The sequence below is a fragment of the Python bivittatus genome, unplaced genomic scaffold (assembly GCF_059951505.1).
Source record: "Python bivittatus isolate LINGU-HERP-01145 unplaced genomic scaffold, Pbiv_v1 ctg000580_np1212, whole genome shotgun sequence".
NCBI lineage: Eukaryota > Metazoa > Chordata > Lepidosauria > Squamata > Pythonidae > Python > Python bivittatus.
The window spans coordinates 16,218,610-16,239,061 of NW_028277087.1; the positions used below are offsets into that span (position 1 = coordinate 16,218,610).

The window sequence follows — 20,452 nt, forward strand, 5'->3', positions numbered from 1 at the left end:
GTTTGTGCTGCAAAAAAAAAAAAAAGCTGAAAGTGTCTTCCAGGGACATAGTTACTAGAACTGAAGGTGCCCTCTTTGAATGTTGAACAGCTGGAGCATTTTTCTGTATTATATTTGATGTTTTCCCTGTTGCAGCCAGAAATCACAGTGGAAAGCCTGCCTGATTACTTCCAGCTGAAGAAACCTTTGCTCATTTTGTTCAGTGACGGAGTTCCTGCCAAAAGGGAAGAAGAAGAAATGAAGCGTGTGGCTATCGGCGAGCACCACAAAACCTTTATTGCTTGCTGGCTAAACCTGTAAGCTTGCAATATACCCATGCTGACCTCCATTTGGGGGTAGTTTACAATATGTGGGCCTTTCCCATTAGTTTGAACATATTGGAGGTGAATAATGTAATGTGAATTTTGTGCTAGGAAATGTTACAGGTAGTCCTCACTTAATGACAGTAATTGGGACTGGAATTTCTGTCGCTTAGTGATGTGGTCATAAAGCGTGACATCACATGACCATGCCACTTAGCAACAGCAGTTCTGGCAGTCCCAGGTTACTGTTGTTAAGTGAATCACTGCAAGTCATTAAGCAAGGACCTCGTGTGACCACAACTTCTGACTTCCTGCCGGCTTCTCCATTGACTTTGGTTGTGGGAAGCCCCAGGGAAGGTCACGAATCACAATTGTGTGACCATGGGATGCTGTGACAGTCAGAAATCTGGGCTGGTTGCCAAGCATCTGGATCACAATCACGTGACTGTGGGGGTGCTGTGACAGCTGGAACTATGAGGACTGGTCATAAGTACCACTTGTTCCTCACCATCGTAAGTTTGAACAGTCACTGAATGAGTGGTTGTTAACCGAGGACAACCTGTAGTTAGCATATTCTTTAAGTTAATAGCAGTGAGATTTAACCAAGTTGTTTAGACACTGTAAACCAGTGTTTTCCAACCTTGGCAACTTTAAGATGTGTGGACTTCAACTCCCAGAATTCCCCAGCCCCAACTCTCGAATTTGAAGTCTACACATCCTGAAGTTGCCAAGGTTGAGAACACTGCTGTAAACAAACATTGCAATGATTTAAATAGGAAAAATAACATTATATAGTTAACAGACATAATAACGAAGGACATCAAAACAAAATTAACAGCCAAAATAAAAGTATTAGATTTAAAACTGTAAGACTTCTAGGCTAAATAAGTTCATTTAAAAGGCTTGGGTGAACAGAAATATGTTCACTTAGTACCAAAAAGACTACAGGGATAATGCCAGGAAAGTCTGTCTGTGTACCCAAAATACCACTGCTAAAGAGAAAAGTAGGTTCTGACTCTGAACTTATTCACAGGACAAGCTAGGGAGGCACCTCCTGGCAGTATGTTGCTCCTTCTGATGTGCTTGAATTCTGAAGAGTTCTGATCTTCTGTACCAAGGAACTAAGGCTATTTGGTTGTTCCAGTGTACAGCAAATGACTTGAAAGCTGAACTTTGTCTTATAATGTAAGAATGCTTAAAAAAAATCCTTAAATCTGGTTTTGCCTCTTTGTCATGATTTGGAGGTTGCATGTGTGTATAGTATATGTAAATCCAGATATAAAAAGGGGAACAGAATGTGATATTTTCAGAATTCAGTGGAAATGTTCTTCTGCAACTTAAGTCATTATATGGCTGATATTCCCACGGCTAAAAATGAACCATAATAACCACAGTATCTTCAAATGAAAATCAGTATAAAGAATGAGCTCAGTTTTGGAAGAGTTTTAATGTTAGTAAGAATCTCTTTCAAATAAATGTATATCTTGCATTTCCAATCAAAAACCATTGAACAGCTATTCTGTCTTTCCCACTTCAACAGATTTTATTTTTCTGATGAAAAGCAAATCATAGTAGAAAGGCATGGGAAGGTTACAGACTGAACACTGCAACTTTGAATCTCCCTTGTAAAATTCTGCAGAACCACTGAGAATCATTTCTTTTAGCATTGATCAAATGTTGTTTTTTTGTGCTCTTCTTAACCTAGTAAGAACACACCTGTAGGCAGAAGTATTCTGAAGGTTTATTTTGGAAACTTGGTTCCTCCTGTGCCTCTCCTCCTCTGGATCAGCCTTCATTCTGGAGGCCATGTCTTTGTTTTTCCTTCAGATCAGTCAATTTCTGAAACGAGTATCCTTGCTTGGATTGAAAAACTAAAGATCAAACAAGACGTTCCAAGGGGTAAGTCATCAGTGACAATTAATCAAACATGCTTTGGTCTCTTATTCAATTTGTTTTCACTGTTTCAGACATTAAATAAAACTGAACTGGAGAAGCTCAGTTATGATGCTAAGTCATGTAGGGGTTTATAGGCTAAAATCAGCCGTAGTCAGGCTGTTGCATTCTGAACCAAATGCAGCTTCCAAATGATTTTCAAGGGCAGTGCCATGTAAATACCATTGCAATAGTCTAAACACAAAGTGATGGTGATAGGTACAATGAAAGAAGCCATATCAGATGCATTGATTCTTGCTTTGCTTTCAGTTAACTGTGCAAAAAGTACAGGGCTGTTGAATCATCTTGTCTCTCCTTTCTTCTTTAGATGTTGTAGGTACATACATGATGCTTGTTGACCACAACATTTTAGAACAACTAAGATTGGAACCACAATCTTAAACCACAAACTGTTGCTAGTAGAAATGCTTGCACAGGTAGAAAAAAATGATTTGTACAGATAAGAGCAGGATAGGGTTTTGAAAGAAGATAAAGGTTAGCTACAGATACAGAGAATGGTGTGAAGGAACCAGTTAGAGGGAGAAACTGTCAAGTGAAGACGACATCACACTATAAGAGGTTTTGGACTTTGTAAAGAAAGAGAAGATGCTTCAAGGAGGAGGAAGCCATATAGTCTCCTAGGAGTGGATTGAACCCCTTGGTTCTCATTACATCCAGCCATGGATGGTGAGGGCCAGGCAAATATCCTCTTTGGAAGATCTTCTCTGAGAATTTTCCCTTATCCCTTCTTTCCTCTTCCTTCCTTCCTCATTCTCCCTTTTTTGTCTTGTAATCAATTTTGAAGAGGTTCTTATTTACTTTATCCTCACTACAAGAATCTGTACATCCCTAAAGAACAATTTTATTTTATTTGGGGAATTTTCTGTTTTTAAAAGTGGAATGAAGCTGGAACATTTTAATATCTAAAGGGCTTTGACTGCTTTAAGAAAAAGTGAAAGAGCTTGAAATTTTATGCCCTTTTTCCAGCTGTTCTGGGCACGTTGGGAAGGTAAAACTTGCTTAACAGCAAGTTCACATGACACCCTAGGTTGCTTTTTTCGCTTAGGGAATCACCTATTCTTGCAAGACACATGATTTGGCACTACTGATACTTCTGAAATTTTTAATGCCAGCAAATTGTTCTTTTAGTTGTGGATCTGGAGTTAAGATTTCCCAGTATGAATGTGACTTCTCACAAGAGAATCCAAGTTCTCAGTGAGTGGAGGACATATCAACTTATAGGAGTGTCCAAATGTGAATAGCAGTTTAAGGAAATCTGCTTACTAATTACAAAAATACATCCTGCCAAATGCCGATGAACAGTTTTAAACAATCCATAGAATGTTACTAGCTATTAATCCTCCACATTTAAAAATGTTTCAACAATAATAGAATGGGTAGGCAGAGAAGTTAATGAAATCATCCCAGGCTAGGATAGAATGAAGCTTACCTTAAATTCCAAAATAAGGGAAAGAAAAGATAGTTTTCAAAAACTCACAATGAATTAAACATCAACAAGAGGAAAGGAAAAACTCTTTATTTCTATTTCTGTTCATTTTAGCTACTCATTAATGTAGGCCCTAAAATCTTGCTAAACTCCAACTCAGCCATCATATATAATAATGATAGATGGTATAGTTTGTGATTCAGCAACATCTGGAGGATCAGATGTTTCTTCTCCTTTCATGAAAGCCATCATTTCCCCCTTATCTATTTTAATTAATTTATTAATTAAACCAGTGCGGAGCACACAATATCATTTAGATCAAGGGTGTGCAACACTTGGCCCTCAAGCTACACGTGGCCCATGGACTAATTTCATGTGGCCCTTTGCAAGAGATGCTCAGAGCCCTGCAAGATATTAGTTCAGAGATAACATCCAAGCTATATTTCCCTTCTCCATAGCCAACCGCTTGGAAAAAAAAGAGAAGTTGCCAAAGAATGAGCTAAAGAGTGATATTGTGTTGTTTTTCATTGGTCTAGTGTTAGTAATATTTCAAGTAATTTGACTAGAGCACTTGAAGCAAGGTATATATACTTCTCACTAAAATAATAAATAAAATTTGTGGGTAGCGTTTGCTTTTATAAGCCTTTGATTATTTTAAATCTCAAACATTTGTTCCATCTCTGCTTCCCATGGTTGCCTGTTAACTCTTTCTGGCCAGGCAATATAATAAAGCATACTGTTGCAACGTAGGATATGCTTCTGTAATACCTATGACAAAAACATCATTGTAGGTGGGATAATAATAGTAACAGTAATCATAATAATTTACTAAATTTATATGCTGCCCAACTCCCAATGACTCTGGGTGGTTTACAATTGTTAAAACATTTAAAGACAATGAAACGAAACACAAGACAAAGGAACAACAATGGCAAAGAAAATAAACCCAGAGGGGAACAGAAAGGAAAACAGGGGCATCAAGAAAGGCCTGTGCGAAGAGCCAGGTCTTTAAGGCTCTTCGAAACACTAGTAGGGTGGGGGCCATTCGGATCTCTGGGGGAACCTTATCTCTGGGGTAACTGAGGGCAGGAGCTGCTACAGAGAAGGCACGCTTCCAGGTTCCCGATAGGGGGCATTGTTTAATCAATGGACTCTGGAGTGTGCCAACCCTGCCAGATCGAACCAGTCAGGCATATACTATAGGAGACAGGCAGTCCTTCAAGTAACCAGGCCCTATGCCATAGGTAGTGACCAACACCTTAAATCACACCTGGAAGCAAACTGGCAACCAGCACAACTTGTGAAGCCCATCACTGCCCATCATGCCCATCACTGCCCACACCACTGCATTCTGGACCAGCTTCAAGGGCAGCCCCGCTTGGGATGACCCTCCACCATAGGTGTCTGCAGGAGGGCAAGGAGGAAACGTATGAAATGCAAGTACAAAAGAGTGGGATTTGCATTGTGATGTCACAGTGCACATTTCATCATTTTGACATTATCATGACTATTAGGGTGGACACCTATGTTAGTTACTAGATGGCTGTTACACAGTCCCAGAGCCTTCATAATATGGCTTGCAGACTTCCTGAAAGCAGCTATTGTTGAAAACTGAATACTGAAGTAGAGAACTCTTTATGTTGTTAAGATTGTTATGTTGTTAGATTGACCTACTGTTTATAATTGTAGGTCAGTCTTCACAACCCAGACTTCCTCCAGAAATGTGGACTTCAGAATTCTCAGCTGCCTAGGGAATTGTGGGAACTGAAGTCTACATATCTGTGGTATGCCCAAGTTGGGGAATGCTGCAGTAGGCAATCTGGTAACGTGTTGATGTGTGCTTTTTCCCTTCTCAGCGACTTTGTCTGATGAAGAGTGGAAGCCCCGCCTTCCTGCCTATGACTTTCTGAGTATGATGGAACCCACACTGCCTGAATTTACTATTTATACTCAGGGAAGTATAAATACCCATCAGGAGGAGGTCCTGGGAGAAAAGAAAGCAGAAGCAGCAGTGACAAAGAAGCCCACAGAAGGCTCCACCATGGAGGAACTGAAACAAAAGAAGCCAACTGGAAGGGTCTTACGAAGAACAGCTCCACATCTGGGAGCAAAGGAGAAGCAGGCTAAGCACCATTCAGAGTTATAAAGCTTTCTGGTACCATCAGAACCCTGGATAGTTTTGGAAGTAGAGGATAGGACAATGCAGAGATCTAGAGACAACAATTACACTTCATAAACATGTACTGAAAACAGATATGTGGCTCTTACCTGCCCAAAATTTGGGCAGGGTGACTGCACACGCATGCACACATCCACATCTGGAAGCAATCTTTTTTAAATCCAAAGAGCTCAGGACTAATCTGGACATGAAAAAGAGAAAGATGTCATCACAGAATCTCTGGTGTTTATTGTAAAGGGGTCAGTAGCAGCTACTATTGGAATCCATTGTATTCAGAAATATTATGAGGGATGAGGAAGAAGTTTATATTTGTTAGATTTTTATTTTGCCTTTCATACAGGAGCTCAGGGTGGTATAATTAGTGCTCCATCCTATTTTTTCCACAGCAACCACCTTGTGAGGTAGATGGGCTATTTCCCCAATGCCAATCCATACTGACTCTCTTGAAAATAAGCCTATGTACAGTACTGTGCAGAAGTTTTAGGCAGGTGTGAAAAAATGCTGTAAAGTAAGAATGCTTTCAAAAATATATATTGTAATTGTTTATGTTTATCAATTTACAAAATGCAAAGTGAGCAAACAGAAGAAAAATCTAAATCAAATCAGTATTTGGTGTGACTACCCTTTGGCTTCAAAACAGCATCAATTCTTACACTTGCATACTTTGTACACTTGCACAAAGTCAGGGATCTTGTAGGATTAGAGTCAAGTGTATGATTAACCAATTATACCAAGCAGGGGCTAATGATCATCAATTTCATATGTAGGTTGAAACACAGTCATTAACTGAAACAGAAACAGCTGTGTAGGAGGCTTAAAACTGGGTGAGGAACAGCCCAACTCTGCTACTAAGGTGAGGTTGTGGAAGACAGTTTCATGTCACAGGTCATACACCATGGCAAGACTGAGCACAGCAACAAGACACAAGGTAGTTGTACTGCATCAGCAAGGTCTCCCTCAGGCAAAAATGTCAAAGCAGACTGGGGTTTCAAGATGTGCTGTTCAAGCTCTTTTGAAGAAGCACAAAGAAACAGGCAACGTTGAGGACCATAGACGCAGTGGTCAGCCAAGGAAATGTAATGCAGCAGATGGAAGATGCCTCATGCTTACTTCCCTTTGACACCGGAAGATGTCCAGCAGTGCCATCAGCACAGAACTGGCGGAAACCAGTGGGACCCAGGTACACCCATCTACTGTCTGGAGAAGTCTGGCCAGAAGTGGTCTTCATGGAAGAATTGCGGCCAAAAAGCCATACCTCCGACATGGAAACAAGGCTAAATGACTCAAGTATGCACAAAAACATAGGAACTGGGGTGCAGAAAAATGGCAGTAGGTGCTCTAGACTGATGAGTCAAAATTTGAAATATTTGGCTGTAGCAGGAGGCAGTTTGTTTGCCGAAGGGTTGGAGAGCAGTACAGTAAGTTTGGGGCTGCATTTCTGCAAATGGAGTTGGAGATTTGGTCAGGATCAATGGTGTCCTCAATGCTGAGAAATACAGGCAGATACTTATCCATCATGCCATACCATCAGGGAGGTGTGTGGCCCCAAATTTATTCTGCAGCAGGACAACGACCCCAAACATAGCCAGTGTCATTAAGAACTATCTTCAGCGTAGAGAAGAACAAGGAGTCCTGGAAGTGATGGTTTTGCCCCCACAGAGCCCTGATCTCAACATCATTGAGTCTGTCTGGGATTACATGAAGAGACAGAAGGATTTGAGGCAGCCTACATCCACAGGAGAACTGTGGTTCTCCAAGATGTTTGGAACAACCTACTTGCCGAGTTGCTTCAAAAACTCTGTGCAAGTGTACCTAGAAGAATTGATGCTGTTTGAAGGCAAAGGGTGGTCACACCAAATATTGATTTGATTTGGGTTTTTCTTCTGTTCACTCACTTTGCATTTTGTAAATTGATAAACATAAACAATTACAATATATATTTTTGAAAGCATTCTTACTTTATAGCACATTTTCACACCTGCCTAAAACTTTTGCACAGTACTGTAAGTTCCAAGTTTGCAGAATTATCTACTAGCCCTTAAGAAGCTAGTGGCAATGAAGCACAGCCTTCTGTGTTTTTAGCAGTACGAGATTGGTAATCCATCAGTATTATAACTGCTTGGACCTTACCAGTTTAATGCAAAGCTGAAATTGTGAAATAGTGGAATGATGGGACCAAACAACAGAAGAATCTGGAAGTCAGTTTAGGCTATGACGGTCTGGAGTGTTGGAGGAGGAGCACAGGAAGGAGCCTAGAGATGACAGAGTCCTGCAGCGTGACCCCAAATTCCTCCTGTACTTCCCCGATTGGTGGATGTTTTTCCCACTGGCTGACATGCTAAAGAGGGAGGGCAGCAGAGCCGGAGCAATCAACAAGAACTGGGCCTCTCGTGCTTAATCTGGATAGCTCAGTTCAGCAATGAGTCAGAACAGAGCCAATAGAAGCAGGGTAGGGGTCATTTCTTGTCAAAGTACCCTGTGGTCTTTTGGGGTTTTCTTTATGCATTGCATCCATGGGGAACCAGACCCACAGGGCTTGCACAACAACTGCTGGTTCAGACAATGGAGGCAGGCCAGTAGAGATGGTTGGCCCCCTTCTCCACTAGGTGCTATGGAAAATAGGATGCTGGAATAGATTCACCAAGGCTTTTCTTATTTCGTACATGTGCTCAGTTTAATGTTTGTTCTGCTAGCCAGCTGTTAGATTTTATAGCTGTGATTATTTTGCTAACAATGTTATTAATGGATTGATTTGGGTCCAGTGTCCTCTACTGAGATTGATGAATGTTTTGGCTAAGCCAGAAGCCAGCTGGATGGAGGCTCTGATGTCATGCAAACGAGCAGGGTGCAGTTCCTGAAAAGTTGGTTCTCTTTGACCAGGCCTTTGTTATTTCCCCTTGGGGGCAGTAGAAGGAGAATGAAAGCATTGCAGCTGAATATATGGTAGCTTCCCTGAAGGAAGAGGAGCATTTGGAAGGAAGGAAGATAAAAATGTAGTACCAAACCTGCCTCTTCACAATCTTGCTCTTGATTTTCTGTGGCCCCTGTTGCTGTTCTCTCAACAGCAGGCTGGGACCCAAAAATGTAAGAAATGCTTTAACTAATCTGACACACCCGTGTTTCTCAATCTCAGCAACTTTAAGATGTATGGATTCCAACTCCCACAATTCCCCAGCCAGCATACATTAGACTATCTAGCTAATTTAGTACATTGCCAGCCCTGACTGGGTTTCACATCCTGTTAACCTGTAATGTATTTGTTAGTCCTTGGTTTAGTGTATTGCACAAAAGACAGTGTTTAGTAAATCATGGTTTATGGCTTATATGTGAATGCAGGTAGTTGAGGTTTAGTCAGTATCATAGCTAAACCACAGTTTAGGATTGTGCGTAAACCCAGTTGCTTGCTATATTGACATGATAGACTTACCCATGGATAACTTAACCATGGTTTACTGAATTAACCCACAACACTCCTATCTCATGCTAACCACACAGGCTGGATTAAGTATATTAGGCCAAAATCTGGTTGACTAGCATATGATTCAGTCTGTTGTGGGAACACAGCCACCAACTGCCAACCTCTGCCTGGGTTTCAAGCAGAATGTTTCCCAACCTGCCTTGGAAATACAAGAGCTGAATCAAAATTGTCTGAATGTGAAGCATGTGATACTGTTGAGGTACAGGAACTTGTATTTCTGGTATGGGTTAATAAATTATAACGGAGACCAGTTCTATCAAGGGTGCCTTACGGGAAAAGAACATAATTCCTGCCAGTCGGGAAAAATCCACACAGGGTACATTGTGGCTTTGCATGTCAAGGGCCTCTTATGATGTTTGTATTGTTTGTCTTTTATATTATTGCCCTGCCTTATAAATGTGATTTATCTGGCAAATGCAGAACTGAGGCCAGTGTCTTACAGATAAAATTCAGGCCAATATTGTTTTTTGACAGTTTTAATGGAGCTGTGTCATCCAGCCTGGCTGAAGGCCTGGCATATAAAATATAAAATATGAGCGCTATTTATGTTTGAAAAGATGAATCTTAAAAGCTTTTATGAGCTCTTGGGGAACAATAGAAAATATATGGGTATGTTGTACATCTTGACTGACTGACTGAGGTTTTAAAGCTTAAAATTTAAAAGCCTAGAACAGTTGATGATAAACTTTTAAATTAGTCTTTCCCAACTTGATAGCTCCCCCATGTGTTGGATTTCAAATCCCCTAATCCTTAGCCAACAAAGAGAAAATAGCTTTTTATAGAAATCTACACTTGTTTTTATACATGTTAACTACCAGACTCAGTAGCTTATATTCTAAAATAAGTTATTCATAGAAGAAAGGCTTCCTATCCTTCATCTCCATGCCCCCGAGGCAAACTTGGGGGTTGAGATACCCATGAATAATATGGGATGAGGTGGAACTACAGGGGGAAGGAATAAAAACTATACCTTCAATGAACTTGTTTAAGTTAACAGTAATTTAAGGCAAGGGATATAACAAAGTGCTCCTGTGGGTCAGATACTAATAATAAATGGAGGTGCATTAAAAGAGACACCAAGTCAAATGACAGATTTTAAAAAGCTAGAGAGGGTTGGAACTCATTAGTATTTGGATGGGAGACCACCAGAAAATGTCAGTGTTAAAGGCTAGGCTGGGAATTGTAAAAAAAAATGATTGGAAGAAGGAAATGGCAAACCACTTCATTGTGTGCCAGGAAAACTACATGGAGTGGTCATGAGATCACTAGGAGTTGAACTTGACTCAAAAGACTTTCTCTGTTGTATGTTCAAAATTTGAAGTGTGTTGGAGAAATATTATGTTATTTATATTAATTTGTAAGATTCATAAACATGGTGTTTAAATTCTGTTGTTGTTGTTTTTGCAAATTACAGAATGGGTACTTTACGAACCTTAACTTAGGATCCTCAAGACCCAGAATCCCCAATACAGCCCTTGTGGGTACCATATGTCCACAGATAACCTCCTTTGGGCCTGCTCACCTCTTTCTCCACTCTGTTTAAAATAAATATTTTAATTTTAAATAAAATTTAAAATCAGGTGGGCATGCCCTGAAGCAAACCACTGACTTTCCAAGTCACATTTCCCCAAATGTCATTGGGTTCCTCATAGGCCCTGAGGCATTCTCAATAAAAAGGTTGAGGGGCTGCAGCGCAGCACTTCATTGGTAAATGTGCCCACTTTCCCCCCCAAAAGTCAAAGATAAGGTAGAGGTTGATAATTCCCTGCAGGGAAAGAAGGTGGCACTGAGCAACCTTCCAGCAGGTGGATGTTGTATCATACAGGTGTTTTATCACAGATTATTATAATAAAGCGTTTATCTTTATTAAAAAGAAGCCGGCTAAAAGGCCCTCTGCTGGAGGTGAGGAGAGGACCTGCCAGTGCCTCAAGGAGTTCCGAAGTGGCGTTGGCATCACTGGGTGCTCATTCAAGCATCGTTCTGAAAGAGTCCTCAGAGCAATGGGTTGTGCAATGACTGGAGTGGATGCCTGTGCAGACTAGTGCTGTCACCACCTCACAATTCATCATGAGAAGAACAGATATGAGAGTTTGGAAGGTAGGAGATTCAGGATACAAAAAAGGCACAGGAAGCACTTATTTATATACTGCCTAGTTAAACAGTGGAATTAACTGCCACAAGATGCACTGATGGCCAAAAATCTGGGCAGCCTTAAAAGGAGGTGACACAAATTTATGATAAAGCTATCAAAAATGCTACTTGTAGTGCAATGAGATCCTAGTCGGTGGATTAGTATGGAAGGAACCTTGCATGGACAATATTGAACAAAGCAATAAGGCAGGTAGATAAAACCAGACAAAGAGCTGTAAGCAGGATATACAGGATATTGTAGCTACTATAAATTTCCTTAGTGTGGTTTAATGCAAAGTCTCAGACTAATTTATAAAGAACAAGCATGATGTCAGAAATATGAACCATTTAACAACTCTGGAGATCCATGTAAGAAGAAACGGAAAGCTATGAAGTTTGGGGAACTAGCAGGAGACTTTAGCAGAACTGCTGCATGGTTGGATGGAAGCAGAGATGCTCCCTATACAAGATAGCTCTTAAACTGAAGACAAATTTCAGGTATAGACCCTTATTTATGCCAACCAGCCACAGGCAGAAAACTTTTAAAAATCTTTTACCACTGGTGTTGAAAATGAAAATGGTCATCTAGTTATCGGATAATGTGTTTGAGAGACGCCTGGGGAGTCTGCCAAATCCTACATAAGATGGCTACATGATGGCTGAGCTGGGAGTTAGCAAAAATGAAGATACTAGGCACCAACTGGGTATTTTGGACAAAGCATTATCTCAGAAGCAACAGATAGAAATTGTTTTAACTATACCAGGGCAGCACATATATAACAACTGTGAGGTCCTCAAGGGCCAGGCTAGGACCAGAATCAAGGAATTTTAACAGAGCTGCAGATGGTTGCTAAAACAGCCCAGCCATTCAAACAGTCCTATAGAAAGGAAGGCCTATGCAAGCTTTGTCTCACTATCAATGCAATCTCTATCAACACCGCTGACGGATTCTAGATGGACTTTGGGAAAGGACGTGCACAGAGCAAGATGATTTGCTGAGATGGAGGAATGTCACAAATGTGAGAAAATGGGTCATTTGGTAGCTGTCTGTCATGCTTGAACAATGAGAGTGCTTGCAAAGCATGTTGATGCCAATGAGCATTTCATTTTGAAACCAAGTACATACCTGGATGATCTGCCAAATTCTGGCAATCATCTTTGTAAATTAATGGCTATGAAAGTCTTTTAAAATTCATATGGGAGTCGACGTCATGGTTAACTCAGAATTTGTCTACAGGAGCTTTAAGAGCATGTCCCGTCTTCATCAGATTACCACATCCCAATAGGCCATGGCGATAATGTTTTACCTGACCAGATTACTTTATAACCACTACCCAATACAGAGGCTGGAAATATGAATTTGTAGCATACATGCTACATGGTCAGATAAATGTTCTCTTGAGCCAAGAGGCATCTGTTGCACTGAGTAGAAGAACTCTGCCCAGAACCTCACAAGAGTGTAGGAAGGATTCCTCCAAAAAGGTAAGGTTCCAGAAGAAACTGTTCCATATGTAATCCAACTACTAAAATGATATCAATTGTGCTGGTTCCCAAAGTAAAAGCAAAACTAATGAGGATGGGGTAATGAGGAGGGACTTAACCAGCCACTGCACCAATAAATGCTGGTGCTCAAGAAACATGGCATCATTTGCATATGCATAGACCAGAATTGGCTGAACAAAGCAATAAAAAAATAGAGGTACATCCTCCAGACCATAAACAATATTCTTCCTTGTGGGTGTTTTGTATTCTTCCTCTTTGATGCTACCAGCGGGATTTTGGCAAATGCAGCCATGTTGGAAAATATGGGGTTTCAACCAAGCCTGTCTCACACAAGCACAAAGGGAGGGGCGGCTCTGCTGCAGCCTGGTTTGCTGCTTTGTGTGGGCCGGGCTTGGAGCCCACCTTTTTTCCCGTTTCCCTCATTTTCTCTCTCTTCTCCTCGTGGCTCTCTATGAGGTAGGAATAAATCCTCTGTCCTCATGGTTTTTGTACTAACATTTCACAACCCTAACAAGTCAGACCCCAATTATGTCAAATTAACTACAGTGTAATTTATTACACTGTTTTAGGGCAATTTATGAAGAATAAAGACTAACCATAATGGCTATTACTATGTCCAGGATCAAGGCAGGATTCCTTCCAGTACTAGGTGGGAAAACGGATATTGTTGTCTTGTTGGTGGTGGTCTGTGATTTAGTGGTCTTTTTCACTGCTGTGGAAATAAAAGGCTGAACTAAACAGATTTGACCCAGTAGGGCTCTTTTTACATTCTTATAAGCCATGCTATCCTAGTATCCAGATAATCCATTGTGGCTTTGAAGAAATGTAGGTGGCACACAGACATGTGAAAAGCAAAGAAATGCAGACTTCATGGACTGATTTTGGACGGCCGTTGATGTAAATGTGCTTCCTGTGTTCGCGTTTGCTCCATTTTTCCCCATCGTTCCTGCTCCATCATTTGTAGATAAACAGATTGCTACACAGGACACCATGAATTTCCATAATGTGTTGTGTTAAACGTGGAAGGGGAAAGTCCAACTGATGGGGGAAAATGAGGTTTGGAAAAACCAGAGAATGAAAGTTACTTTGGTAAATGATCAGAAATGGCCAACATAAATTCTTATGGAAAACCTCATTTCTTGAGGGAATTCTGTTGATTCCACACAATCTTTGACTGCTTTAGCAGACTCCATTTTCCTTCCCTGATGGAAGGATCACAGCAGTAGTTTATTGAAAACATGCGAAACTATCCCCAAAGTGGGGGAATATTCAGCCAAAACATACTGAAACATTTGAATATGGAGGCGGAAATCAATCTAAACATCTCAACACAATGTTTTCATATCATAGTAATAAGTTTTCTTTTAGTCAAAATGAAACATTTCTGTAATTCCACCATCTAACTGCTGGGTTTTGAATCTATGTCATCACCCAGGCCTGAAGAAATATCTTACAATTCCTTAATTGTGAGCAAGAGGCACACTTTTAGATAAGCCTCCAAATCTAAGCATGAAGTTATATGGAATAGTTTTCAGTGCAAAAAATCGGGTTCAGGTACCCATTTAGCCCATTTCAGCATATATTCAGTGTATACATGTTAAAAATATGTATACACTGAATATGGGATACATGTTATCCCTTACACTGGTGTGTCTACACCAGTCTTTTCTAATTAGTTCCTTGCAGATTCGTTGGGATCATAACCCCTAGAATCTCCTGCCTCCAGAACATACTCAGAGGACATAGATAGGGAGAGGAATTTTTTTATGCAGGAGGGAGCAAAGTGCAGCCCAGGGCCATGTGTAATCTGTGAACTCCCTTTTTCAGAAACTGTCAAATTTGGGCAGCGTGACTGCCATAAATTGAGAGTATGATTCCTTCAAGAAGGAAACACAAACCTTGTAATGCATGTCCTAAAATCGGCTTCACCTAGCTTATCTTCCAACTCCTTGCTTCCAAAATACAGGGGGAGGGGAGGGGGGAGAGAAAAGAAAATCCCAGCCAGAATTACATACATGAAAGAGACATGTTGGTTTTCTTCATTGCTCCCCCTTTGCACCTCCCAACCACTGTATAGCCCCTGGCACCTTAAAGTTTGCTCCTCCCCCTGTTTCATGGACAGACTGTGGGTCATGAGCTGACTTGGATTAGAGGTATATTGTGTTCACTTCTGATTTAAATGGTAAGGATGACCTTGAGTTGAGCCCAGCTCGTAGTGTTTACATAGATACAACTATGCACTTTTCTTGGCAATAGTGCAGCAAAGGATTGCAATTTGAGGGATTCTTCCTTAATTTCCCAGTCAAACAGCCCTGGAATTCCCTAGTAGTTTCCCATCCAAGTCTAGCCAGCAACATCCCTCATTAGGTCACACAAGATCAGCTAGGCACTGACAACGGCTAAAACTCAATTTTCTAAAAGCTGGGGAAAATGGGAGGAAAAAGAAAACCAAATTATGATGGACCAGAGTACCTCCCCTTCAGTAAATGGCAATATTGCTCTATATGTGTATTTGTACATTTTATTCTTGTTCCTTATAAAAAAAGACCCAGACTGTCAACCCGGCCCACCCTAGTGACATCACCACAGTATTGTGTCCCCTGTAGCAAAAATATTTCCCAGTGTGGCCATGGCCACCCCACGTGAGGCTCTTCTAAAGAGACTTCAGTGGCTGAGTCTAGTTTTATAAGGTTGAATATTAATATTAATCCAGGTTTAAATCCCTGCTGAAGTATAAAGTTTGTTAGAATCTCTCCCACAGTTACTCTCCTGCTCCCTTCCAACAGATGTTGCATCTCCCCAACAGCTGTTAATATCATCTAACAAAAGGGATCTTTTAATCATAGAAGCTGAGAGCAGGATGTTCACACTCCATTACATCTAACACCAGCTTTTGGTTTCTTTTCAGTTAAAAGAAACTGGAACTTGATGATTAATGTTAAGTTGACACTGTGTAGTGTTGGGCTGTGTTGGAGGTAGGGAAGCAAGTCAGTTTCTAGATAGGATGAAGATCACAAATTTGGATTTCTTCTCTTCATCCGAGACAAATTACTGTTAAGTTTATTTAAAACCTGGTCATTCTAGATTCCACCCAACATTCATGGGGATTATTTTATTAGCAACAAAATGGCACTGGAGCTCATATGCTGGAGAAATTGCTTAAACCACATTGGCAGGGTGTCTGCAGGCATAGTAAAAGTCAAGAGGGGGCTTGGAACAATGCGATGAAAGTTCTTCCTGTATTTTATATGCATTGTAAAACTGATTGCACCCTCTTGACTTTTTTTACCATACCCTCCAGACACCCCTGCATGCTGGTGTGGCTGTTATGTTTGCCCAGTTCTCTGCAGCTCAGGCTCTGGAAGGGGGAGACTGAGAGATCAAGAGGTGGTGCTTGTAGACAGAGGACCAAGCTCATTGGCGCTCGATTTGAACCCGAAGATTGCAAGATTGCAACAACCACTGAGGTCATTGAGTCTAAATTAAGGGATTCATGACAGATGTCTGCCTAGTCTCCACTTAAACAGTCCATTGTTTAAGAAGTTCACCACTTTTCTGAGGAATTGGTTCCACAATCAAACTGTTCTTATTGTAAGGAAGTTATTTCCTCCCTATCATTCAGTTTCATCTAACATTCAAAGCAGAGAATGGCATTGTGCCAGCGTTACTAGTCTATGCTTGCAGTCATAGGATGAAATTTTTATGAACATGGCTAGAAATAGGCCGCCATTCTAACCCCTTCTTGATTTTAGCCACTCTTCCTGAAGATCTTCCTTAAAAAAGAAAAGAGTTTTCTGATCAGATCTCCCTAAGCATTAGCAGTTCTGTGCTCTTAGGAATACTGGTCTTCTGCATCTGATGATCAGAGGCGAAGATGTTGCTTATTGGAAACTAAATGGTTATATTTTGAAAACACTAAATAATCAGTTCCCGGGCTGTGCCAACCAAAGGATCCATTAGTTTCCCATTGCTGCTATATTTAAAACATGATTTACAACCAAACAGGAATATAAATCAGGAGATACTGTTGTTTTTCTTGAGTTCTCCTGAAATAGCACCCAGTTAAAAAATATTTGGCACCTTAAAGTTTATTTTATGATCAACCTGCAAAGTTATATGGTCTTAGAAGCTATATATCACTTGCAAGCTATCTCTTCTAATGCATCTGAATATTTCTCCTACTTCTTAATTTTTTAAAAATAAATAAATAATAGGTAACCTTATTGGGCGAACATCATCAGCCCAGTTCTGGAAGATCAAGTTGATGATAATTTTCCAGGAGCATGGGTGCAGATTTGAATGAATGAATGAATGAATGAATGAATGAATGAATGAATGAATGATAAATATGGCTTCTGTCAGCCCTTTGTGGTAGACCAGGCCAGAAAAGAGAAACCACAAGAAATATTAGAACTCTACTTTTATTGATGTAGACTGTAATAATAGAACTTTGAAGGCCTGACAGAGTTTCTCTTTCCCTCACTCTTACACCCACAAGAATCAAGGCAAGTCAGTCTTGAGTTTCTTCTTCCCCCTCTCCCTCTGTTTTTCTGAGCTAAGCTGCTGTTTTTGTAGTAGTTATTGCATAGTTTCTTCAATGCTATGTCCTCACTCCTCTACATCTTCTATAAGAAGCATTCATTGTATCTTGGAGATGGAGATTTCAGAAGATAGAAGTGACACATCAAGCTTTCTGGCAGACTTCTTACTGCTGTTTGACATGGGCCAGCTTTTCCTCAAACTGATGGAGTTTGTCATCTCTGCACCAAAACAAAGTCCACCCAGACTGGAGGCAGAGTGATCATTAAGAAAGAGGGAAATGGGTTCTATTCTATATTTGTACTTCTGGAAAATAGATTATAAGGTTTTGGAAATAATATGAAAAACCTGTAGAATTTATTTGCTTGAAGCAAAAGTGGAGGAGTATACAGGATTCCCTGATTTGGGATCGTTCAAAGAAACTATGAAAATGCAGGATATAAATGTTGCAGATAAAATACATTTCAGGCATTGCTTTCTCTGAAACTGCTTTCACATTCCAGAGAGTAGATAGGAATGGTCTGTCTCCAGCCTCCAGCCTGCCTTAAAAAAGGCAGAATTTCAAATTCTGAATATTGCATGTTTAAAATGTGAACATGTATACACAGCCAGATAGCAAAGGTCTCCAATCTTGTAATTTACAATTTGCTCAGACAGCTCTCACCCAGCACAACAACATGGTCATTCGTGTCATTCCTATGTGGGGAATGTTGTTATTAACTTTTAAACTGACTTATTGAACTTTTGGTGGGAACACTTAATGGAAACAAGCATTTTCCTTCTTTTTTTTCTGGGATCACGTGAATAATGCTGATATCCTTGATACAGTTCTGAGCTATGTTGAGGGAGGGAGGGAGGAAGGAAGGGAGGAAGGAAGGAAGGAAGGAAGGAAGGAAGGAAGGGAGGGAGGGAGGGAGGGAGGGAGGGAGGAAGGAAGGAAGGAAGGAAGTTGGGGTGATTTGTTCATTATTTTGCCTCATTTCTTGCCACAGTCAAGAGGTAGCTTGAATGCAAGCAGAAATCTTCCTGTGAACTCATTCCACCTTTCTCTTTTGTGTTTGCTTCAGAAAAGGGATTGGACTTTCCCTAGTTATTTATATTTTCCTCCTCCAGTCTGTTTTCTTACCCCGGGAATCCCCAACATATGTAGCTTGCAATAGCTTTTGGCAATAGCTTGCAAGTTAGCAATTGGCAACTTGTAGCCCTCAGGCTACATATGGCTACTGATTTTTTTTTTTTTTTAATCTCTGGTGCTTGGAGCTCCTTTCCTTTCCCTGATGCTGCATGCTTGAACCGAGGCAGGACAATTACCTGCCCATACGTGGGAGGAAACTAACCATATAATTTCTGGTGTCTTCAGTTTGTGGTAGGAGAGTCCTTGTTAGTCTGTGGGAACAAACATCAGAAGGAGTCTAGGAGGACCTTTTCCAGAAAGCTTAATTACATCTAGAAAAGTTGTTTATGTTCCCTCCAAAAGCTGAAAAAAAGTGGGGGGCAGTGGTGGAAGAGAAGATGGTTTGGAAACTACACTTGGCAGGTCCCAAGAGGTGGGCCTTCTCTGTCATGGCACCCGCCTTATGGAACATTCCCCCTCCTCCGAAGTCAGGTTAGCTCCAGCCCTGCTATCCTTCCCGAAGTCCCTCAAGACCTTATGTCATCAGGCCTGGGCATCCCAGGGAACCGGAGACCTCCTTAGATGGCTCCACTGTGGTTGATCATTTTACTCTCTCTGGAGGTTTGTATATTTTAAATTTTTTACAATATTTTCATTTTTAATAATGACCTTTTAAATTTTTATAATGATCATTTTTATGTATTTGTTATTTTATTTTATTGCTGTATGCTGCCCAGAGTCACTTTTTGTGAGATGGGTGGCCATATAAATGTCATTAATAAATAAAACTGCATGCTGGGAGAATAGCTGGAATTGAGAAGGGGGAAATGAGTTGGCATGTTGGTAATACACATACACATGCACCCCCACACACACACATATTTTCCTCTCCCCAGTCACACATAGACATACCTAATAATCTCAGACATCTTCAGAACAAGATCTCCTTTCTGCATGGTGCCATTCTCATAGAAATGGCTCTATGTCCCACTTCAGCCAAACTATGTGCAAGCTAGAAAGAGGATGATTTTCTCAGGTGAGTCATTCCTGCATTTTGAAGTTCTGAAAAAAAGGAAGCAGGAATGAACTTGTGAAAATCCAGTTTGGGGTGGGGAATACGTAATGGCACCCATGTTAGCCAGAGGAAGGCTTGTGCATGAACTAACCTGGTTGCCTGGTTATGATGTAAACAACCCAGCTAGGGAGGTGAAGACCCCATCTGCCTGGGGTGATGTCTAGCAGACAAGAAAATAAATAGATGTATATTTAAGCTTTATTAAGGTAAGCCTCCAACCCAGATGGGACAGTTCATTTCCATGCTCATCCCTTTCCCATTTCTGCCTTGCATAAGATATCTTCATTCTTTCAGATATTAATCAAACCATGATTGGCAATTATATCTGAACCAGCATATGAGGATTTAGGTAATCCCCCTCACCCTGGACTGCAAAACAGGTTCAAGCCCTATTAATGGATAAAAAAGCTTGGTAATTAATTAACAGGGCTGGGCAGCACTTCAGACATAATTCAAAATAGATGCTTTGGAGCACTTTTTTCCCAGGATCATGCAGCTGCCTCCATGGCTGTTTTAAAGAGTTGCAGACTGGTGCTGTGTTGGCACCTCCCTATCCTTCAGAGCACTTTTTTAGAAAAATTATTTGAAGCACTGCACAGTTGTATCAGTGCATGAGAAAGAAAAGGAGGATATAGGAGTTGTGATCACTGTTCTTGTTCTGTAGGCCCCAGGCCAATCTTCTTGCCTAGGCCAGCTGGGATTTCGGGTCCAGTCCATTCAGAGGCATTGGATTATGGAAGGCTTAATTGGCTT

The 20,452-nt window shown here is 40.7% G+C and overlaps 2 protein-coding genes across 5 annotated transcripts in view; one reads left to right on the forward strand and one right to left on the reverse strand.

Moving 5' to 3' along the window:
- Positions 1 to 6,378, forward strand: part of TXNDC16 (thioredoxin domain containing 16) — a 44,385-nt gene extending 38,007 nt beyond the window's left edge. For 2 of the 4 annotated variants that reach the window (XM_088149667.1, XM_088149666.1), the window contains exons 18-20: positions 136 to 296; positions 2,008 to 2,201; positions 5,538 to 6,378. In XM_088149667.1, the coding sequence (XP_088005793.1) occupies positions 136 to 296; positions 2,008 to 2,201; positions 5,538 to 5,827 (645 nt within the window). In that variant the 3' untranslated portion in view covers positions 5,828 to 6,378. Of the gene's footprint in view, positions 1 to 135; positions 297 to 1,335; positions 1,538 to 2,007; positions 2,202 to 5,537 lie in introns of those variants that run through there. The other 2 variants (XR_015797654.1, XM_088149668.1) reach the window with 2 other exon arrangements.
- PTGER2 (prostaglandin E receptor 2) overlaps positions 1 to 20,452 on the reverse strand; it is a 56,347-nt gene that overhangs the window by 11,048 nt on the left and 24,847 nt on the right. The gene's annotated exons all lie outside the window — the stretch shown is intronic.